Source organism: Lissotriton vulgaris, chromosome 5 (genome assembly GCF_964263255.1).
Source record: "Lissotriton vulgaris chromosome 5, aLisVul1.2, whole genome shotgun sequence".
In the NCBI taxonomy this organism is placed as follows: Eukaryota; Metazoa; Chordata; class Amphibia; order Caudata; family Salamandridae; genus Lissotriton; species Lissotriton vulgaris.
Window position 1 is genome coordinate 206,251,998 of NC_141693.1, and position 24,870 is coordinate 206,276,867.

The 24,870-nt window shown below is 42.8% G+C and overlaps 1 protein-coding gene across 2 annotated transcripts in view; it reads left to right on the forward strand.

Moving 5' to 3' along the window:
• Positions 1-8,928, forward strand: part of TRAF2 (TNF receptor associated factor 2) — a 500,022-nt gene extending 491,094 nt beyond the window's left edge. For both annotated transcript variants that reach the window (XM_086921177.1, XM_086921176.1), the window contains one exon: positions 7,540-8,928. In XM_086921177.1, coding sequence (XP_086777303.1) covers positions 7,540-7,758 — 219 coding nt within the window. In that variant the 3' untranslated portion in view covers positions 7,759-8,928. The remainder of the gene's footprint in view (positions 1-7,539) is intronic.
• The last annotated feature ends 15,942 nt before the right edge of the window (positions 8,929-24,870 follow it).

A 24,870-nucleotide genomic window follows, 5' to 3' on the forward strand; every position in this document is an offset into this window, starting at 1 on the left:
CTTCTTCATTCTTTAGGTCCTGTTGGACTAAAGGTATATGAAACTATGACTAAACCCTCTTTTCCAGGTGATTTGAATGTTTATATGTTAGCGCTTTTACATTTAGACACTTACTTTGCTCCTAAAGTGTGTATTGGCGTAACAAGATTCAAATTTTTTTCAAGGAAACAGACTAAAGATGAAAACATTGACCATTTTCTTGCTGACCTTAAAAAATTATCATTAGACTGTAAATTTGGTGTACTACAAGAAGAATTAATTAGAGACCAAATTGTTATGCATTCTTACAATGCTTCTATACAGGATAGGTTATGGATTAATGGAGATTCTCCTTTAGATGATATTCTTGCTATTGCACGCAAAGCAGAAATGTCTGGCAGGTGCGCTAACGTGATAAAAAATGATAACAGTGCACTGACTAATGAAGTGGTTGGCAAGGTGAATGCTACTGATAAAAAGAGGTTTCGCTATAACTCAAAACAATCTTTTGGTTCTAACAACAAATCATTTCCTACAAAACATCCTCAATCTTCTTCGAGTTTTAAACCTAAGTGTTACAGATGCAACAGTTTGGAGCATTTGGCTGACTTCAAAGGATGTCCTGGCTTGAAAGCTAAATGTTCTAGTTGCGGTTTGAAAGGCCATTTGACAAAAGCATGTAATAGGAAAAAGAAGAGTAAAGTAAATTTTGTAAATGACATTGATGAGGAAGAAATTTTTGAAAATGATTTAGAAGATAATTTAGTAATGAATGTTCAAGATAAGTTAGTTTTGAGAATAAGAGATGAGGATATGGTTAACAAACCTATTTGTTCAATGAGTATTGGTGGAGTAGATGTCAAAATCTACGCTGATTTGGGCTCACCTTATACCATTGTTAATGAGGAAATGTGGAAATCTTCTTTTGTCCAACATGTTGGTGAGAAGTTATTGCCATCAGATATCCACCCTGAAGGTTATATGGGAGAACCTATTTCTATTCTGGGTTTTCGTTGGTTTGTTTTCAGATTCAAAGGTAGAGAATGTAGGGGAAAGCTTTACATTTCAAAGAAAGGACCACCTGTTTTAGGGTGGTTTGACCAAAAACAACTTCACATTATTTTAGATCCAAACAGTAAAGAACAAGTTTTAGTAGTTGATGATAGTTCTGTTGTTACTGATGGAATTTTACACAAATTTCCGAAAGTTTTTAGTAAAACTTTGGGGAATTTAATTGGTTTCGAGCATAAGATCATATTAAAGGACGATGCTTGTCCTAAGGTGCATAAATGTAGGAATGTTCCTATTTTGGTAAGAGATGAAGTCAGCAAAGAACTAGATAAACTTGTTTCTACTGACATTATTGAGCCAATTGAAGCGAGTGAATGGGTTTCGCCAATTGTCGTCGCGAGACGGAGCAATGGGAAAATCAGATTGTGTGTGGATTTAAGGTATTTAAATAACAATATTGTGGTTGACAAGTTCCCACTTCCTAAAATCAATGAGATGGTTTCTAGTCTTGGTAATGCGCGATGGTTTTCTACTATAGACCTATCGTCTGCATACCACCAGATTTCTCTGTGCCCTGAATCAATGAAGTTTACATATTTTGTGACACCTTTTGGTTGCTTCCGTTATAAACGCATGCCGTTCGGCTTAGCTTCGGCAGCTGCAGTTTTCCAACGATTAATGTATCAATTGTTTAAGGGAGAAAAAGGTGTCAGATTTTTTCAAGATGACATTCTTGTGTTTTGGGGATGATGAGAATGAACATTTGTCAAGACTACATAAAGTATTAAATATTCTTGAGAGCAAGGGCCTTACTGTTGAACATTCTAAATGTAAATTTGCTCAAAAGAGCGTAACTTATCTAGGCCATATCATTGATTCATTGATGCGGAAGGTGTTAAGCCTAAACCTTCTTTGGTTTCAGCTACCTCTGAGGCTCCTATTCCTACAAGTAAAGACGACATTAAGTCATTTTTAGGAATGGCTGAATTTTGTTCTAAGTATGTTCCTAATTTTGCGAGTGTTACTTATAATATTCTACAACTTTTGAAGAAGGGTGTGAGATTTGAATGGTCTAAGTCTTGTAATGAAGATTTCAAGAATATTAAGAATGCTATTGCTCAGGCCACTGCTCTACACAATTTCGATCCATCCTTGGAGAACATAATAACTACTGATGCTAGTAACAAGGGTCTTGGAGCTGTTTTAATGCAAATAGATGAGAAAGGGAAGGAAAATGTAATAGCCTATGCTTCAAGATCTCTTTCTCCTTGTGAAGAAAAGTACCCTATAATAGAAAGGGAGGCTTTAGCTTGTGCCTGGGCGTTAGATCATTTCAAGTCTTTCGTTTGGGGTAAAGTGTGTTTATTACGCAGCGACCACAAGCCGTTAGTAAAGATCTTGACTACAGAAGGAGTAATCAATGCTTATGCTCGCCTGGCTAGAATTTCTATGAGGTTGCAGAACTTCATTTGCAAGATTGTTTATGTTCCAGGTAAAAGCAACGTTCTTGCTGATTTTTTGTCAAGGATGCCTGTAATGTTGGAGGAATGTGATAATAACGATTGGAATGAATTGCAAATAGCCTATGTTCATGATGAAGGTCTTTCAGCCTTCAGCAGGGAAGAATGGAGTAGTGAGTACTTGGCTGATGAATGTTTACAGAAAGTAATTTCTTACACAGCTGAAGGTTGGCCTAATAAAAAATATGTGTTGGATGATGTTTTAAGACCTTTTTGGGAAGTTAGGTCTGAACTCTCAGTTGCACATGAGACATTATTAAGGGGTGAGAAGATCATTCCTCCTAGTGGTTTACGTGAAGGAATCATTGAGCTGTGCCATGAGGGTCACCCTGGGATTGTGAGATCTAAGTCATTAGTAAAGAATTTATTCTGGTGGCCTGGTTGTGATTCTCAAACGGAAAAGATTGTTAGAGATTGTGTTATTTGTGCTTCTGCAGACAAAACATTGCGTACCTTTCGTCCTCCTATGTTGGAGTGTTCTTCTCCTGAGTTTACTTGGGAATGTGTTGCGGTGGACATTATGGGTCCTATTCAGGAACAAGATGGTTCTCATCGGTACTTGATTGTCCTCATTGATTTGTTTTCTAAATGGCCCGTTGTTAAGGTTGTAGAGAGGGCAGATACTGATTCTGTTCTAGGTTTCCTGGATGAGACTTTTGTTACAGAGGGAATCCCTTCTTGCATTCTCACCGATAATGGTGTTCAGTTTTTGTCTGTAAGAACGAAAAGATATTTCAGTAAACTTGGTATTAGGCATAGGACAACTTCTCTTTATAATCCTGGTGGTAACGGTGTCGTAGAACGTTTTAATAGGGTGTTGAAGAATACTATTCAGCTTTCTATTAGTAATAATCTGGATTGGCCAACTCAAGTTGGTAAAGTGGTTTGGAATTACCGTATTACCGTTAATGATTCTACTGGTGTTTCCCCTTTTGTCTTAATGAAAGGTAGGAACCCACGTTCTAAAACTATCCCTACTTGGTTATTTTCAGGTGAAGTTGAACCTTATTCTAAGGACTTAGTTAAGGCACGGTTGGTACAGGTCCATGACAAAAGTAAAAAATATCATGATTTGAAACATGGATCTAAGGAAGTCAAGATAAATGTTGGTGATTGGATTAGAATTAAAAAACCTTTTAAGGTGCAGAAAGGCGAGTCTACTTTTTCTGTACCCTTTCAAGTGATGGAAGTTTTAAAGAATTCTGTTAAACTTAGCAATGGGAAAGTTTGGAATTTGAGTAGGGTTGCAAGATGCAATCCGAGTTGTTTTTCTAGACCTGATATTTCTAACACTCTTTGGAAACCAGAAGATTTGGATGTTGATGATTCTAGTGGTAACAATCATTTGATTGACAGTTCTGGAGTGGTTAGCTGTCCTAGTTCGAGTGATATTCCTAATTCTAGTGTGGTTGTTTCTGAGAATGATAATTTAGAGTCTTCTAGCAATATCTCTGAAGATTCGGTTGTCATTCCTATGGAAGGAAGTTCTGTTGTTGCTGGCGAGGATCCTTTGCTCCGCCATTCCTCAAGGAAGAGGGTGGTTCCTCTGTGGCTTAAAGATTATATCACAAACAATAGTTAAGGATTATATCATAAACAATAGGTAGTAGTTTTTTTTTTTTTATAGCATATAAATTGGAAAAGTTTTGGTCCACTTAATGCATGTTTCCGTTTGTTCTTCTTTTATTTTTTATTTTATTATTAGAAAGGGGGATGTGTTGTGTTGCTTATTTATTGTACTGTTCCTTTAATCCTACACATTCTAGTTATGTCATTACTGAATGTGGAATGTTATACATGTCATGTTGATGTGCATCCTTTGTAAAGGACAGTTATTCCTTGATGCTGATCTTGCTGGATTACTTGTACTGTGCTCTTCGATTGAATAAAGGATCTACCTTAATTTCCTTGAATTTATCTTCATTTCACTCACCCACGTTTTGTCTGCCTTAGATCGGTGAAACTGGATGGTAGCTTTGGACTTGCAGGATGTATATTTCCATCTCCCCATACTGATGGCCCACAGGCATGAACTGTGGTTCTCGGTGGACCACAAGCACTTTGCTGTGCTACCTTTTGACCTTACTAACAGCCCTCGTGTGTTCACCAAGGTGATGGCGGCAGTTGCTGCTCATCACCGGAGGTCAAGGTTTCAGTCTTCCCCTACCTCGACTACTAGCTGTTGAAGGAGGGCTCCCCCAAGCTGTCGTCTCCCACCTCCAGACTACCGAGGACCTTCTGCACTTGCTAGGGTTCACAATCAACATGCCGAAGTCACAATTGACCCCCTCTCTGATGCTCCCTTTCATTGGAGCTGTTATACACAGGGCAGTTTCGGGCCTATTCTCCTGAGCAGCAAGGCCAGGACATGCAGGTTAGAATGCCGATGTTTTAGCATCTAACCTGGATTTTGGTGAGACTGACTCTGAGGCTGTAGGGCCTCATGGCCTCCTGCTGGTGACACATGTCCGCTGGCATATTTGTGCTCTGCAGTACGGTTGAAGTTCAGTGGGTGCAGCATCAGGGGAATCTCCCTGCATGGTCCCAATCTTGGAGGGAACTGCAAAAGACCTGCAGTGGTGGCTAACGAGCCCCGATTGGATCAGTGGTACACCCCTCTTCCTCCCCCCAACCATATTTAATGGTGGTAACAGATGCATCACTCCTGGGCTGGGGTGGACTTCTGGGAGAGGTGGTACGGGTGTTGTCCAAGCTTCACATAATCCTGTGGAGCTTTGGGCAATTCGTTCAGCATTAAAATCCATTCTCCCCTTGATCAAGAGATGACTGGCGCAGATGTTCACGAACAACACCACCGCTTTGTGGTACTGCATCAAACATAGCTGGAATATCAGGGCATTTCCTTGGTGTTGCTGCATCTGGCAATATCTCTGAAGGCCAAAGCAAACAAACTCCGCCGAAGACACCTTGCCGATTACGAATGGCATCTTCATCCAGAGGTGGTGCAAGGTCTCTTCCTGCAGTGAGGAGTGCCTTGGTTAAATCTCTTCACCACTTCAGAGAATGTGCAATGTCAGCAGTTCTGCACGCTGGAGTTTCCATGGCATCACTCGGAGACACTTTTCATCTTATGTGGAGCTCAGGCCTCCTGTACAGCTTTGTGCCAATACCACTCCTGCCCAGCGTTCTCGAGTAGATCAGGAACGACCAGGCACAAGTCATTCTTGTAGCTCTGGATTAGGCACGGAATGTCTGGTATCCTGAGCTGTTGAGCATTACCATCGGTCCTCCAGTCAAACTGCCTCTTTGGGGGATCTTCTGTCGCAACAAAAGGGCAGCGCCCTGCACCAGCATCGGCGCACCCTCCACCTACCTGCATGGAGATTGAGCAGCAAAAGTTTACCATTTTTGACCTTCCTCCCGAAGTCTGTGATATTACTCTGGCAGCCACGTGTCCCTCAACTAAATTTGTATATGTCTGCCATTGAGATAAGTTTGGGTCATTGAGTGCTTATGGTTCCCCCTATGCCATTCCTCATGCCTCAGTTGGACCTCAACATGGTCCTCCCCCTTTCTAATGTTTTCACCATTTGATCCTCTACAATATTGCCCTCTTCTGCTTTTGACAGTAAAAAGTGCCTTCTTAGTGGCCATAACATCGGCCAGGAGGGTCAGCGACCTCCTGTGCACCTTCTTCTCGGACAAGCTGGTTCTCCCCACACATGCCTCCTTTCATCCCAAGGCTGTCACTCACTTTCATGTAGGCCAGAGTATTACCCTGCCTACCTTCTTTGCTCTGCCTCATCCCTCCAAAGAGGAGGATAGACTTCATGGTTTGGACCCTAAAGATCATTGGCGTTCTAACTTGACAATATAAATGAGTTCCAGGTGGAATATCAACTCTTCGTAGGCAATATCAGAGCCAAAAAAGGGAAGGCTGAGTGAAAGCGGGCAATCTCGCAATTGTTCATCTTGTGCATTAGGATTTGCTACAAATTGGCCAACAGTCCCTGAGGGTCAGCAGGCACACTATACCAGAGACAAAGCTACACCACTGTGTTAGCGCCATGCGTTGCTATCCTGAACATCTGTCAGGCAGCGACGTGGGCATCATTGCACATGTTCACAAAACTTTACTGCCTGGACAGCCAGGCCCTTCATGACGGGCACTCTGCCCGTTCCGTCCTGCAGGATTTGTTTGGGTTTAATTAGGTTTGCAGACACACCTAAGTTGAGGCTTTACTTGGGTATCGATTCAGAGGTAAGGAATGTGCCGCTAGAAGTCTCTATCAGATGAAAAGTTACTTACCTTATGTGCTAGAGACTCTATCTTGCTGCAAATTCCTTACCCAACCCTCCCATCCTCTGTGCTCCTCTTCAGGTGTAATGGATACCCTTATCAGGGCCATAGTGTTTTCATTACCAGTGTCAGTTCTCATCACATTTCCACGCTCCTGGTGTGGAAAGTTGTAAAAGTAACTGACGTCTGCGAGCTGATGTGGCACCTATATAGTTAGCGGGTATGTCAGTCACAGCATGGCCGATGCAGAACCGAACACCACCACCTACCAGTGTGAAGGGGTACTGCTTGAAAATCTTCCAATTCCAGTCTGACGTCAAGGGATATTCAAAGGTAAGGAATCTGCGCCTAGATAGAGTCTCTGCCAGATTAGCGTTACCGAAGTTAAGTAATTTGTTTATTTACAGCCACGCATGCTACAAACGTATAGCTAAAAGTGAGCTGTCGAAGGACACAAATAAATTGGCATTGCTTCTGTGGAGGGCAAGACAGACAAGGCACGCTATTGAATAAAAAGCAGGCAAACCGGTGTTGGTAGTAAAGCCAACCAATGTTAAGTGTTGGTCGGGTAATCCCTTTATGTTTTTGGTAAGCCCACAGTGTCTTTAGGCTTCACCTAAAAATTAATGCCGTACCAATTTTACAGATCCTACATCATATGTCTAGCACATTGTCAATTTTTTCAATTAAGAATACTGTTTTTTGTTTATGATCGCTGTTTGCTTTTGTTTACACTGGGTTTCATACAATTCTCTTTTCCACTTTCAGGTTACTTTGATGTTGCTTGATCAGAATAATCGAGAGCACATCATTGATGCTTTCAGACCTGATATTACGTCGTCCTCTTTCCAGCGTCCAGTCAGTGACATGAACATTGCAAGTGGATGCCCTCTATTCTGCCCCATTTCTAAACTGGAGTCAAAAAATTCTTATATGCGCGAAGACACCATCTTTATCAAAGCAATTGTTGATTTAACAGGCCTTTAAGTCAGTGGACTGTCACTCGTTGGACCACATGTGATAACTACAAGAGCTACTTCAAATCTTTCAGTATTTATCTGAAAGCCAGCATCGCTCTCTTGACACCTCACCCTCATGCCAGCTAGATGGAAACCTAAACAAATCATAGCAGTGACTTAGATCTGATGGATGTTCCAGAACCACCACGCTTGCACCATTCTATGTCTTGTCCAGGATGGAAAGCTTAACACCTGTATAGCAGCAGCCGCCTCACGAGGCCTTCCAATGTTACTGAAGAAACAAGGTGCCGCCTATGTCCTTCTAAAGAGTGGCACCGAATCGGAGCTACCTGTTTTGTCTGTGGTGTAATTAGAGGTCAAGGGATGCTGAGAGTTCTGTTAGTATTAGTCGGCCAACTTTCATCAATGGCACAGCCCATGTAAGTTCCCATTCTGACTAAGGGAGAAGCAAGTAATTTGATTGACTACTCACTCAGGGAAGTCCTGTTTATGAATGTGTGTCATAATGCTAGGAAGTGTTGAGACCAGTTTGAATATAGTTGATGTTTGATAGTGGGAGCTTGCATCTTCTTAGTAGTTCTGGTTCCTGATCCTTCTCTCCTTTCAAGCTAAAGGGTTTGTGCATTTCATTGGGCGTTAGAATAGGGGAGTTTCTGACGTACACTGGCTTCACATTTTATGCAGTAACGTTTTGCTTGGGTGGTTTCTTTAAATTGACAAAAGCGTGTAAATGACTCACTGTAGCCCACTATTATCTTTACCGATTAGAGTGTCCTATCTCAGTAATGAAAACCAGTGAAAAAGGAAGTTCTTGGGTGCATTGTTTTAACATGCAGTGTTTGTCCAAAGTGCTTGTACAGCGAGCAATGCTAAATCAGTGAGATAAAAGGCTGCTTCAGCTGCTGGTCATGAAGAAGTAAAGATATGTCCATTTGCTTTTTCTAGGGTCATGTTCTTTTAGGTAACTTGACCTTTGATAACCACCCTTAACGTTAAAATGCTTTGCAACAAATAGAAGTTGCCAGTCTTAGAATCACAGCTCATTAAATAGGTAGCTGTTCTAGAAAAAAAAAAAAAAATCCCAGCCCCATCCCTAACCGCCCCGGTGAAAAAAAGTGGCACCATTAAAACTTTCACACAAAAATTTCGATTTCAATAAAGGAATGATTTCTAGTTGAATATTCCAGGTGAAATTGTTGACAACTCTACGTTTCCTGTCATCTGGGGCAGCTCATCCATACGAGCTTGGGGTGTTGACCCCCTACTGCGAGCCACTACACTCCAGACTCCATATGCCGAAGCATTTGGTTCCTGTAGGGGCGGGACTATGGAGCAATGTGGCAATTGACTGAGGCTGTATTAAAGAACTGCACATATCAGATTAGCTGTGTTTTTGCCCATGGCCAGCCTTACATGCGCAGTTCTAACTTCCATAATCAGCGCAACGTTGGAGCTGAAGCTTTAATACAGCACCATCGGTCTCCAACGGAGCGTTGTGTTTCCCTTACCCAGCCAATCCTGGCAGTGCTGTTATACTGTTTGGTATTAAAAGAAGCATTACCGCAGTGCTTGGATTGGCAGGAATACTATTAACCAGCTTGAACATCGTTGCCTGGCAGCGCAAGTCTGGAGGATCAGTTTGTCATGGTAAGGTCATTTTTCTTTATATTTATTTATTTTAAATAAAATTTATATTTGCATTGCAAAGGTGATCGGTGCTCATTCTATACAAATAAAACATACCTTTAAATAGAATGTGCCCCGATGTGCTTTAGGAAGTGTTTTAACTTTTATGTGCTGCACGTGCCTCACCACTTATAAAAATCTTCAGCCGCGACTGGCTGTCATTGCCTTATGTTACTGGGAGCCCCTTACCTGAGTATGTCTACTGTTGCTTCTCATTTCCTACATCACAAGAAAGGGGAAATGATCCTGGGCTTTGTAGTGCCAAAGGTGCTCCACAATGGAATACTGGGCAGAGATAACAGTAGTTCCCTTTCACATCTGGTCCAAGTACTGGAAATAAACTTGTCATTTTCTGATTCATAGGGATTTCCAGAATTACAGGACTTGTATATCTTTGCATGGTCTGTGATCATTGCTTTCAGTGACTGGTTCATTGTTCCTCTTGAGGCGGTTGGTTTTACTTATTATATAATCTGGATTCTGCCGCTTTTTGACTTAAGGAGTCCAACACCATGAGGGAGGAGGAAAAAGGGATGTAGGAACATTTTACGCAAATGGTAAAATAGTAAGAACTGGAATTATTTTCAGCTGTAAAATAGTTGGACCTGCAAATGTATGTAGACTTGGGCTACTTTTTCTGATACTTTTGGAATACTTTACTTAAACACGTTTGCAACCCTCTCAAAAGATACTATCCCTGTGAGCACTGATTGAATCAACTACTGATAGTATATTTATGTAATTTGTACTATCAGGAGCGAGATGAGAAAGGCTACGTCTATGAAGTTTGCTCATAGCCTGAAATGCAAGTACAAGGTGAGACACGTTCTTTGTAAATAGAACTAGAATGAAGAGAGCATAACCTGATAATAAGGACTCTGATGCCTGCCCACTGCAGTGCAAGGCAACTGGTATCCCAGATGTTTTGGCTAGTTGTTTACCTGGATAGAAAGTTAACATAAGTGCTAACAGAAATTATGTTAGATCTTGGCAAGAAAGGATGTTGGATGAGTTTATTGAATGAAAGTTGTTGTGCCATGTTGACAAGTGAGGCTTAATCTTTTGGAAAGGAATTAATGGTGCATTGTCTCGATAGGTATGCCTTTGATCATCTACTGATGGGAGGTTAAAAAGTTTATATGTTGGGGTTATTGGCATATGTAAAGCTGATTATAGTTTATGATAAACTATATGGGGAGGAATATGCGGCCACTGATCACGGATAGAAGGAATACAGGAGTTATACTATGTTTAATTGTGAGAGTTTTTTATTTCACAACAAGCATTTCTGGATCCAATATCAGCATGTGGATTTAGAATGACCTCGACTTGCAAAGATTGTTTTACAGTTAGGTAACACCCTTTCAGGTGCTATGAGACTTACAAAACAGAAAGTAACTCTAGTTGTCCAGAAGGTGATTTCAAATAAGTTAGTTAAAAGCTTCATTGGTTTAGGGTGAACCTTGGTAAGGAGAAAAGCTACAATGGATCACTTAAATTGTGGTTTAATGACTTGTTATTGCAAAATAGAAAAGTCACTGAGTAAGGCAAGCCTTGTGATCATGATTGTGACAGTAATTGCTTCTGAAAAGTGTTCGTGGCCGTGAATCTGAAGAGGTAATGATGAAGTGCCGACAAGTGAGTATAATGTTGTTGTTCTGGATGTTTTTCCAGTTACTCACTCTATAGAGTTTATGGAATGGGGGAGAAACTAGATGGTTAATGTTTGATGATGTTGCCCATTTTCCTGTGCAGGTTATTAAGGAGAAAAGATCGGTCGACTTTCTGTAGACGGTAGCGTCTATTTGTCATGAGAATGTTAAAGAGTAAGGTGATCCTTCCAGTTAGCCTTGTGAGTTAGTGTAGGTTTCACAGTTCTTGTTTCTGGTTGCCATGTATAAGCACACTTTTGAAAGAAGAGAAGTTAGGTTTTCTTTGTGTGAGTGAATTTATTGTCCAGTAATATTGTTGTTTTGGGAGGAAAGAGGGACTAAAATGTTATGGTTTTGGACCATTACTTGCACTGGCGATTAGGCATGTCTGGAGCTTGAAGGACTGATTATTTACAGTGAATTTTAATTATGCAAAGGAGACAAATATTTGTTTTCTGCTCCCTTGTGCAAAAGAAGGGCTTTAGGTTTGTTTTTAAGATATTGCTATTTCTATTGCTATGTTTCGTGGAGAAAGTCAACATGAGCTCTATGCTATCAAGAGCTTGGTGATTGGGAAATTAGCCAGTGGTGAACACCGTTATATTGTTGGCATGTGCTCATTTATCCACTTCGAGAAATTTCACTGTTGGGGTAAAAATGTGGTAGTGAGACACGACCATTATATCTTAGTGAATGAAGCGTGCAGCTTTACTTATAGCCCAGCTTCCTTCATTGCACACTTTGCTTTTCTCCTGCCTTGTGAACAACAGCAGCTTTTCCACGACCCCCCTGTCCCACCTGAGCCTGGAGGACAGGCTCATGCATAGCTGCTGAAGCAGTCACCAAGTGCCTGACTTCTGTACTAAAAGATTCAACTTGTCCCAGAAGTAAGTGAATTACTTCTGGATTCAGAGTGTTGCCCATCACTTCCATCTTTAAAAGTAAATCATCCTTTGTTTCTGCCGTGGAGCAGTCCACGGAGGAGAGCACACGGTCCCATGCCCATTTTTTTGTGTCAGATTCTAATGCTTGCAAGACACAGCATTCACCAAACACTCATCTATTTGCGCATTAATGGGAGTTGTTTAGCAAATGTTCAAGCAGTTGCACTCAAGTAGAACTCCCACTCCAATTATTTTTATATTAAAAGAAGAAATTTCAGGATATGCAGTTTTATTCTTTCCAGCTCAAACTTCACAAACAAGAAGCAAACCAACAAAGAATACTTAAGTTATTAACAAAATTCCGACACGGCAACCATGATAAAGCAACCCTTTAAATGGAATGCAAATCAATAAATAAAAAATGCAAACGATTCTGACTAAATAAGATTAAATCAATAGCAAAAATACACGTTCACAATGTAAACTAGTTAGTATGCTTATTTGAAAAAAGTGATTTTTGTCAAAACGGTTTTTCAAAATCTGATTGCAGCAGCCTATATTCTCCCTGGACATTGCTACCCTAAATATTTTTTGGGTACATATTGAATCGCCTAAAGGCCCCTTTAATTTATCACTTTAAAATAAAAGTATCAAAATGATAGCTAATTAACCAGCTTTGTTTTTTTAGAGTTTGCAAACCTTTTTTGTTTAAAGTTACAACTAGCATTTTGAATAGCACTACATTTCCTAAGCGCTATAATAATGTGCTCTTATTGCCCAACTCAGATTATCTACCTCAGGACAATGAAGGGTTGTGCCAGCCATGTGAGTGAGTGCATATGTATACCAGCTAGCAGCTGTCCAGGTTTCGTCCATCTTTCATCCTTCCAAAATGATCATATGAATGCTGGTTGGTTCAGGGCAGCATGTCCTTATCCTTTAATTATGGAGCATTAATTAGATTCTAAAGCTGTGCAGCATGTAAAACTGTCACTTCAAACATACAAGGAGACAAGAAACAAAAATATCCGATTAAAAGCCAACGAGCAAAGCGCTGTTTTTTTGTTCTGTTTATTAAGTTTTTTATGATTCAGCCCCATTACAGTAGCCATCACAGTAAGAATACAAGGGTGTACATGTCTAACTGTTTGTCTGGTCAGGAGGCTAATGGAAGCATATTATGCATAACTGGTACATGCTATCCCGTAGTTCTAGAATGTGCTGTTGTAATCGGCACTGCGCCTAATAGCACGCTCCAATGTAAATCAGTCCTAGAGGCATGACTAATAAAATGCCTCGAGGGCAGCCCTCTTCCTGTGTCAGTTTTTCATATGTTGCAAGAATGTCATCATGATACAAGTCTCTCAATGTTTGCATTCCCACTGCATGCCAACCCAAGAGCTCAAACAGTTCCCAACAGGTATTATATAAAGACAGTTTTAGAAATGTATGCAACATGCATTACAAAGAAAGGAGGACCAAGGAGTCAGAATGCTTTACAAAAAGGGTAATCTTATTTCCGAGAACAAAAGGAAAAAACTTTCATGGATCAATACAGTTAGAGCAGCACTGTACAACAGCAAAGGCGACGCATTGGCCAGAGTATAAACATCAAACAATGGCTCCAACAGAGACAAGTTACAATCACTTGAAACACAATTATTTATAAGGGAGCTCCCGCATTTATTGCCTGCAGCCCGCTTGTCAGCAGAGCCCCGGTTTCGGCCCACAGTCCTGATTCAGTCAGGCTCAGCCAATATCACTCGCCGCCCAGACGAAAGAAACATACAGCACTGTTCTCATCGACAGCCCCGTCCTGATGATGATCCCGACTAAAGGGGATTGAAACGCCGTCGACTAGACAGCTTGAATTTTACGACGCATATCACGTCTTGTGCTCCCTTATAAATAATTGTGTTTCAAGTGATTGTAACTTGTCTCTGTTGGAGCCATTGTTTGATGTTTATACTCTGGCCAATGCTTCGCCTTTGCTGTTGTTTTTAACACTTGCACACTCACTTATCACTGATTGTATATAGCACTTTCACCAAGTGTCACTGGGTTGTCACAAGATCCACTCTGTACAGTGCTGCTCTAACTGTATTGATCCATGAAAGTTTTTTCCTTTTGTTCTCGGAAATAAGATTACCCTTTTTGTAAAGCATTCTGACTCCTTGGTCCTCCTTTCTTTGTAATGCATGTTGCATACATTTCTAAAACTGTCTTTATATAATACCTGTTGGGAACTGTTTTTGCTCACATGATACTCTCATCCCAACGAGGTTTATGGGTCTTCTCCTGTTGTTCTTATACAACCCAAGAGCTCAGGCAGTAATGTTATCCTACTGCCCCAGGGCATACCTAACAGTGGAGTTGCTGGGGCGAAGGGCGTAGTATGGTTTGTGAAATGTAAACCACGGCAGAAGCAGCAGTAAGCCACCTGCAGCAGTAGAGATCGATGCTGGGGTGCCTTCGAACAGGGATGAAACAACGAGCAAAGCTCTGCTAGAAGCCTGCTACAACTCTACTTATTGAGAAAAGCTGGGCAGCATCTTTACTGTGCCATTAAAAACATATGCAAGTTCAAGCAAATTATATCACGTGTATTAATAGTGGGTTTGACTGGGAGCTACCTCTTGTTCCTGTACCTTTACCCACTGTCCTCATCTTCACTGGTATCCCTCATCGGTTATAGACACACTTGGTGGGGGCCTGGGTGGTTCTCCGGCCAGTTTGAGGGGATGGCGGTGGTACGCACTACGGTATTCTCTGATTGACCCCTTTTTAGGTTTGCCCATTCCTTTTACAAGCATTTGGATATGATCCTGTGAGCACCTCATTGGGGGTATCTGGTTAAAACCATTCGTTTCATACTGAGTATAGAGGTTGAGTTTGAGAGCCCAGCACTCTAGCTGTTGTGTTGTCTGTACTGCTTTATAATCACTCAGTGCTGTATTGTTCAACTATGACTCTTAGGAATTCCCTCATGTACCTCTTGTAAACGTTATCGCAAATCATGTAAAGCGCTCGGATCCTTTCGGGTCTAGCTATATAACATTCTATATAAAACTCAAAATAATAATAATTCACTAACTTTCCTACCTTAATTAGAATATTGCTGGAACGTCTGAGTAAGACACACTTGTAATAGGAATGTGTTTGTGTACGATACGACTAACAAGACTTCATTGTATGAAAACGTTTAAAAAAAAAAATCTCTGCATGATCCATTTTGAGATGCATCCTAGAAAGGAGTGTGTGACCCTCTCCTTCACAGAAGAGTGTTGAAATTATAATGATCAAAATATCATTTTGACCTGTACTGGAGTTTCTATACATAAACATCACAGTCAAGAGAAGGGAGTGATAAAAATGCTCCCACGTTCCTTTTAGCATTTTTAAGTATAAATGTGTATGTCAGGTTGAATGCTACTGTACAACATACTGCATAACTAAATAATTTTTCATGATATTTATGCCTGTAAGTGGATAATGATTTTACTAACATATTCTGAAAGTTCAGTCATCTTAAAGCAGTATCTGCTAATTGTGATCTGTAATGTTGTAGGCAAATTAGACATATAAATGATTCCTTTGCTTTTTCTGTTCTAAATCTGTTCAGTTCTGGCAAAATAAAAGTTAATCTAGAGTATGTACTGAAACTATAGAAAGAGCTAAAGGAGTTGCAGCGATACTACTACAGGTGGGTGAAATGGGTACACAGATAGGAGGAGGGATGGGAGAGAGCAGTTTCCCCTCTCTGCATGATGGGTTTTTGTTTGTAGTTTTGGCTCTGTTGGACCTTCAGTTGTTAAATCAGCATTGAGGCTTCACTTCCACTGCAGGTGGCAATATATTTTCAGTGGATGTCATATGTTTGATCTTACCTGCATTGGAGGTAGGGCAATGAGTGTTATGAGTGGAGAATTAGCCTAGATTTGATGGATGAGTTTGGGCTACATCTGGGTCGAGTTGGTCAGTGGTTTATCTTTTAGTGATTTCACTGTATCCGAATACATATCATTAAAAAAATATTTGACACATTTATTAATCTTGGGCCTTAATCTTTTATACTGTTGCTTAATAAGTTGATGTTGCGGTCTAGATCCTTGAGTAGATTATCCATATAGTTTCAGTGAGGTAAAATGTTTTCAAGAATCCCTACACTATCAATTTATTACTTCTTTAATTCTGCATGAGTTATTTTGAGGAACCTAATACTTTCTGTTTTGTTTGATTGTGTCTACAAACTCCTATTATTGATATAGACATACCCTTTAAGTATTTGATTATTTATTAATAAGCACTCACTTTTTTTCTTGTGCTTTGTTATTGTATTTGTTTTGTATCCTTCACCTACTATGAACATTTGTTTATTTGAAATCCTTTGTTATGAGATATTTAAAATTATGAATGATTAAACATTTTGCCTTTACAGACATTCTATAGTCCTTAATGTCAGTGCACACTACTTCTCAAAAATAAAATAAAACAGATAGAGCAGTCAAGTCTGCAGTCCTATAATCATCTTCTTGCATTCGTTATCACAAATGAGCTGATATATCTATTTGTCTCATAGACCTAACAGTGCATTGTGTAATGTCAGGCACTAATGAAAAAGGAGATGACTGATTCTTTTATTTACTTACTTGGCCGACGATGCTTTAATTGAAGAATTTAGAGTTTCAGATTTAAACACCAGTATCAAAGAATAAATATTTTCCCTCTGTAATGTCAAAATGTAAACACGTCTATCATTTACTCTGAACATGTCAGTGGTTTCCATGCCTATAATTTACATGTAACTTTTTTTTCCATGTTAGTTTGAATTTATAGTGAATCTATTATTTTCAGCAATGTGTATAAACGTCATAAGTACTAATTCACAAGATACCGATTAATAGCATTTGTTGTCTAATTAGTTTCATAAAAGCAAATTTAACTCGGCTTTATCTCCTGAAGCTTCTCAACCACTCACAATGTATTGTTAATACTGTTTAAATAACACTGTGTAATAACTGTATATGTATTTAAACTTTACACAACATAAAAAAAACAAATCTGTAAAGGAGGTGAAGTGGGTATTGACAGATTTTAGCACACAAAAATTAATGTCTGAAAATGTTGTTCTAGATGTTCTAGATAATCTGCAAGAATGTGCCTCGTGCAGAAATGTACCATGTTCCAGTTTTAGAATATTTGAAATCTTTCCATGAGTCAAGTTGAAGTTTTTCTTATGGAGAGGGCGACAGGGGCCCCTGATATTAAAACAGGATCTATATTTCTTTTCTGAAGCTGGGGAACAATGCAACTCTGTTTGGAGAAACAAGAAGCATATATAGAGGTGCTCCTTTTTGACACTTGAGTACAGAATGTTCACACAAGAAGTAGGTGAAAATGTTACCTTCAAAATTACAGAAAAACCAGATCTAGTCAATAAATGTTAATTAAGTATCTGGTAGAATGTTATCTAAGCATTTGATAGAGGATCTTCTAGGTTTACAGTAATCATGATATCAAATATCTTTATTTCCGTCGAAGCCATAAAAGATCCAATAAAATCAAACAATATAAAATGCAATATATAACATATTAAAACAACTTGATACAATGAGACATTTTATCAGCAACAATATTAAAGGTCAATGCATTAAATAGTACTGTATGGTTAATAAAAATGACAACATCCATAGGTACGTAACCATGATGTTCTAATAAAACAGCAAACAGCAAACCGAGTCCACCACATCTAGCTCAAATTAGCCCTACAACGTTTATCAACCTCATAGTTCCCAGGAACTTTGCTACCCCGTAGTAAAAAAAAAAAGGACAAGTATCCGCTTTCAATATCTTCATGGTGTCAAGGTGACTAGTGGTACCCAGTTGTCTACAAATGGGTGTCAGCCATGCTGAACAGGGCTGAACATAGGCAGGACATGCAAACAAGACATGTGGCATGAACTCAGCTTGTAAAACTACAAAAAGGACACATAGCACTGTCCAAACCTGCCTATTTTGAGGTAAACAATCTTAAAGGTAATGCTCCATTTAGAATTGATGGTATTATTTCCTGCCATGAGGGACAGAAATCAAGGCCAATATTTCTCTAAGCAGTATCATGATTAACCCCTTCGCCGCAGGGCTAATTCCCCCACGGCGCAGGGGGGAGGGGGGCTGCGCACAGCACTGTGGTGCTCCTGCAGCACAGTGCTCGTGTGCTGGTGACGAGCCTGGGCTCGTCATGAGCCCGCCCGCGCAATGGAACGCTCAGCACAGTTGGGCAATTATCCCCGCGTGTGAGCGTTCCACGGCTCATGACGAGTCAAGGCTCGTCAACAGCACACGAGCACTGTGCTGCATGACGAGCCTGGGCTCGTCATCAGCACTGAAGATGTTAAAAACTGAGGAAGTCACCACTTTTTGCTCATCCCTACTTGCTAGCAGGGCCCAATACTGTTTCTCTGTGACACCCTTTGATTGCACCCTTTGATTGCATGGGTGCCGCCGCAGGATGTGACCAACATTCTCTAGAGCCTAAAGCAGTTGTAGATTCTTCTTGGATCTCAACCATGGGATTTGGTTAAATGTATCCACCCTAATTATATGTTCGAGGCATATGAGCTGCAGATTGTACACTTAGCATTAGATCGCCACCTGGTGTTGGGCTCGGATGATTGCAGGTTGTTGTTGTCTTGGAAGAAGTCTTTGTAGTCACGAGATAGGTGACTCCTCCCTTGGACAATACTGGGCATGGGAATCAGCTCCATCCTTAGATTGTTTTTTCCCGCCACTAGATTCGGATGAAAGTTTCTCCGCTCCAGCTAGAAAAACACTTTTCAAGCACCTCAAAGCGCAAAAACTTCCTCAAACTTCTAAAAACTACCTTCGACATCGACTACAATAGTTTTCAACGCCATGAGTTCGATTCCGGTCATCCACACGGGCCGTTGGGCCTATCGACGCCGTGCGGCCTACACCTCATGGAAAGAACTCCGTTCAAAAGATGCCCAGTATGTCGAGCAAAGTTTCCACATACCGATCACCACGAGGTCTGCAACATCTGTCTTTCGCCAGAACACGACGAATCAATCTGCACAGCCTGTGCATCCTTCCGATGAAAGAAAACCATCCGGGATCGGAGGGCCCGTCGACACGAAATGAGGAGATCAGCTCCGGAACCGGAGGATATCTTCGATGAAGAGGTTCCGCTCGTTCCTGGAGAAGATTCACCTGATCTCCAGATCGTATCAGAGGCAGACGACTCAGATGACTCCATTCCATCGGGTCAGCGCGTGAGTACTTCTGCACCTGCACCACATACAGTTCCTAAATCGAAGGCAAAGGTCAGCACTCCATCATAAATGGAGCGCACACCGCTAGCCCCTCCTCCGAATCGCCCCTCGGGACTCTGGTACTTGCAGTTCTTCAGTGGATCACCCAGGTGGGTGCAAGTCGGTACTTGTAGGAGTGATGAATCTCTAGACCCGATACATGTCCCGGGGTTTAGGATATCGCCCGGGACATGTCTCGGGTTTCGGGATGACTTCCCTCATCAGTAGAGAAAGATTGTTTAGGGGTGGAAGAGAAGGCCGCCACACAACAGTCAAAGGCCTCGATGCCAGAACCGGCACGCAGGTGCGTCTTCCAAGAGCCCGTCGGCCCAAAGCTCAAGGGAGCCGTATCTTCCACCCCTAACGATCTTTCTCTACTGATGAGGGAAGTTATCCCGAAACCCGAGACATGTCTCGGGCGATATCCTAAAACCCGGGACATGTATCGGGTCTAGAGATTCATCAGTCCAACAAGCACCGACTTGCACCCACCTGGGTGATCCACTAAAGAACTACAAGTACCAGAGTCCCGAGGGGCGATCCGGAGGAGGGGCTAGCGGTGTGCGCTACATTGATGACTAAAGGTCAGCACTCCTCCCGCTGGGCCCAGTCGAGATCGAACGCCCGCTACGAAAGCCCCGCCTTTGAGCCCGGCTCCGAAGAAAACAACTAAGCCTTCTAGTGCTCGGCACCAAGCAAGCCGCACGTGCCGATTCAACCTCTTCCATCAGCACCAAAACCCAAAGCTAGCTCGGCACCGAAAACAAAGGATGGCTCGGCACCGACACATAAAGACCTCTCGGCACCGAAGCCTAATTCGGCACCGAAACCGAAAGAAGTGCCAGCTCCGAAGCCGTCCACTCCTAAACATAAAAGTGTGAAGCCATCGTCCGACGCCTCGAAGCCGAAGACACCGGCTCCCACACTGAAAACACCTTCTTCAGTGCCGAAGCCCACAAGGCCTGATTCCGATGTGCCCGAGCCCTCGGACCTGCCTTCCAAGCCTAAAACAACACCTTCTGCACCAAAAACTACGCCAAAGGACTTTTTAGCACCTCCCAAGGCTAAACATACAAAACAACCTCTAATGGAACTGAAAAAAATCGATGCCAAAGAAGGTTGTACATGAGGAAGAAATTTTCTTGCCAGATCCTCGACAAAAAAAGATCTACATCAACCCAAGAACAGGTCATGTAGAAGCTAAACTTCACAAGAAACAAGAAAAGACCAGCAGATGCACCACCCACACCTGTGGTTCCTGCCAAGAAAAAGGACTGTGCTACATCCCCTATGCACTTTTCCTTTCCTATACCTCCTTCTCCTTCTTCTCCTGTTCCTCTTCACATATCACCTCAAATCTCTCCTGCACATTCTTCACTTTCATCATCACATTCACCTCAACATGATGATGATGAATATAGTCTGGGTGGAGGGGATAACATAGAGGAGCCTTTCTCATACCCCGTGGATGACGTTATATGGGACTTGCCAAACCCACAAAATGCGCCTGATATTCCTGACCCGAAGTTATATCCTTCAAAACCTTCCCCTCCAGAGGATAACATTGGTTTTGGTCATTTGTTAAACAGAGCTGCTGCTTACCATAAAGTCACTATGCATTATGATGAGACTGAGGAGGATTTTCTCTTAGATACCTTTGAACAGTCTCAACGGTCTGTTCAGATTCTTCCCATGATTAAAGGAGTCATTAAACATGCTCCAGAGGTATTTAAAGACCCTGTACGCACTAGAGTTTTGAACCCCAGAATTAAGAAAAAATATAGGCCTGCACCCACAGACCCAGTCTACATTAAAGGACACCTACCATTAGATTCTTTAGTTGTGTCCAATGCTAGGAAAAGGGCAAATTCTCAAACTTCTGACGAAGCACCCCCACCTGACTAAGAATCCAAAGTAATTGATGCGTCGGGTAAAAGAATAGCTGCACAAGCCACTAACATAATGCGTATAGCTAATACACAAGCCCTCCTCTTTCGTTACGATAGGGCCCATTATGATCAATTAGAAAAACAACTTGAACACCTACCAGATCAATATAAAGCCCAGGCAACTGACCTCATACAGGAAGGCAAGTTAATTTCAAATGCCTCAATAAAATGTGCACTAGATGCGGCAGACACCGCATCTAGATCTGTGAATACCAGTGTCATACTTAGGAGACAGGCGTGGCTACGCATTTCCGGGTTTAAACAGGAAGTGCAAACTACCATTTTAAACCAACCATTTAATCAGAACCAGTTATTTGGCCCAGAAGTGCACACTGCACTCAAAGATGAAAGATACGTTCACCACCAAGTCTATGGGGGCTTTACAGTCCACACCAGTTAGAGGTTCCTTTCGTCGCTCCTTCTACAGAGGAGGCTCAAACAAACTGGAGCAGACACTACAACATCTTTCAAATCTCACACACAAACATCCTCTAACAAGGGATATTTTAGAGGAGGATACAGAGGCAATAATAACAAGCATTTACAATGCAATGGTTTTGCCTTTGTTAAAGTTAGAGCTATTGCCATTGCTCTTGACACTCTGAAGCTCCACTCTGCATTCTGAAGCTCCACTCTGCACTCTGAAGCTCCACTCTGCACTCTGAAGCTCCACTCTGCACTCTGAAGCTCCACTCTGAAGCTCCACTCTGAAGCTCCACTCTGAAGCTCCACTCTGAAGCTCCACTCTGAAGCTCCACTCTGAAGCTCCACTCTGAAGCTGCACTCTGAAGCTCCACTCTGCACTCTGAAGCTCCACTCTGAATCTGAACTCTGAAGCTCCACTCTGAATCTGCACTCTGAAGCTCCACTCTGAATCTGCACTCTGAAGCTCCACTCTGAAGCTCCACTCTGAATCTGAACTCTGAAGCTCCACTCTGAATCTGAACTCTGAAGCTCCACTCTGAATCTGCACTCTGCACTCTGAAGCTCCACTCTGAATCTCCACTCTGCACTCTGAATCTCCACTCTGCACTCTGAAGCTCCACTCTGCACTCTGAAGCTCCACTCTGAATCTCCACTCTGCACTCTGAAGCTCCACTCTGAATCTCCACTCTGCACTCTGAATCTCCACTCTGCACTCTGAAGCTCCACTCTGCACTCTGAAGCTCCACTCTGCACTCTGAAGCTCCACTCTGCACTCTGAAGCTCCACTCTGCACTCTGAAGCTCCACTCTGCACTCAGAAGCTCCACTCTGCTCTCTGAAGCTCCACTCTGCACTCTGAAGCTCCACTCTGCACTCTGAAGCTCCACTCTCCACTCTGAAGCTCCACTCTGAAGCTCCACTCTGAAGCTCTACTCTGCACTCTGAAGCTCCACTCTGAAGCTCCACTCTGAAGCTCCACTCTGAAGCTCCACTCTGAAGCTCCACTCTGAAGCTCCACTCTGAAGCTCCACTCTGAAGCTCTACTCTGAAGCTCTACTCTGAAGCTCCACTCTGAAGCTCCACTCTGAAGCTCCACTCTGAAGCTCCACTCTGAAGCTCCACTCTGAAGCTCCACTCTGAAGCTCCACTCTGCACTCTGAAGCTCCACTCTGAAGCTCCACTCTGAAGCTCCACTCTGAAGCTCCACTCTGAAGCTCCACTTTGAAGCTCCACTCTGAAGCTCCACTCTGAAGCTCCACTCTGCACTCTGAAGCTCCGCTCTGAAGCTCCGCTCTGAAGCTCCGCTCTGAAGCTCCACTCTGAAGCTCCACTCTGAAGCTCCACTCTGAAGCTCCGCTCTGCACTCTGAAGCTCCACTCTGCACTCTGAAGCTCCACTCTGAAGCTCCACTCTGCACTCTGAAGCTCCACTCTGAAGCTCCACTCTGCACTCTGAAGCTCCACTCTGAAGCTCCACTCTGCACTCTGAAGCTCCACTCTGAAGCTCCACTCTGCACTCTGAAGCTCCACTCTGAAGCTCCACTCTGCACTCTGAAGCTCCACTCTGAAGCTCCACTCTGCACTCTGAAGCTCCACTCTGCAGCTCCACTCTGAAGCTCCACTCTGCACTCTGAAGCTCCACTCTGCAGCTCCACTCTGAAGCTCCACTCTGCACTCTGAAGCTCCACTCTGAAGCTCCACTCTGCACTCTGAAGCTCCACTCTGAAGCTCCACTCTGAAGCTCCACTCCGCACTCTGAAGCTCCACTCTGAAGCTCCACTCTGAACTCTGAAGCTCCACTCTGAAGCTCCACTCTGCACTCTGAAGCTCCACTCTGCACTCTGAAGCTCCACTCCGCACTCTGAAGCTCCACTCTGAAGCTCCACTCTGAAGCTCCACTCTGAAGCTCCACTCTGAAGCTCCACTCTGAAGCTCCACTCTGCACTCTGAAGCTCCACTCTGAATCTGAACTCTGAAGCTCCACTCTGAATCTGCACTCTGAAGCTCCACTCTGCACTCTGAAGCTCCACTCTGAATCTGAACTCTGAAGCTCCACTCTGAATCTGAACTCTGAAGCTCCACTCTGAATCTGCACTCTGCACTCTGAATCTGCACTCTGAATCTCCACTCTGCACTCTGAATCTCCACTCTGCACTCTGAAGCTCCACTCTGCACTCTGAAGCTCCACTCTGCACTCTGAAGCTCCACTCTGAATCTCCACTCTGCACTCTGAAGCTCCACTCTGAATCTCCACTCTGCACTCTGAATCTCCACTCTGCACTCTGAAGCTCCACTCTGCACTCTGAAGCTCCACTCTGCACTCTGAAGCTCCACTCTGCACTCTGAAGCTCCACTCTGCACTCTGAAGCTCCACTCTCCACTCTGAAGCTCCACTCTGAAGCTCCACTCTGAAGCTCCACTCTGAAGCTCTACTCTGCACTCTGAAGCTCCACTCTGAAGCTCCACTCTGAAGCTCCACTCTGAAGCTCTACTCTGAAGCTCCACTCTGAAGCTCCACTCTGAAGCTCTACTCTGAAGCTCTACTCTGAAGCTCTACTCTGCACTCTGAAGCTCCACTCTGAAGCTCCACTCTGAAGCTCCACTCTGAAGCTCCACTCTGAAGCTCCACTCTGAAGCTCCACTCTGCACTCTGAAGCTCCACTCTGAAGCTCCGCTCTGAAGCTCCACTCTGAAGCTCCACTCTGAAGCTCCACTCTGCACTCTGAAGCTCCGCTCTGAAGCTCCGCTCTGAAGCTCCACTCTGAAGCTCCACTCTGAAGCTCTGCTCTGCACTCTGAAGCTCCACTCTGAAGCTCCACTCTGCACTCTGAAGCTCCACTCTGAAGCTCCACTCTGCACTCTGAAGCTCCACTCTGAATCTGCACTCTGAAGCTCCACTCTGCACTCTGAAGCTCCACTCTGAAGCTCCACTCTGCACTCTGAAGCTCCACTCTGAAGCTCCACTCTGCACTCTGAAGCTCCACTCTGAAGCTCCACTCTGCACTCTGAAGCTCCACTCTGAAGCTCCACTCTGCACTCTGAAGCTCCACTCTGAATCTGCACTCTGAAGCTCCACTCCGCACTCTGAAGCTCTACTCTGAAGCTCCACTCTGCACTCTGAAGCTCCACTCTGAAGCTCCACTTTGAAGCTCCACTCTGAAGCTCCACTCTGAAGCTCCACTCTGCACTCTGA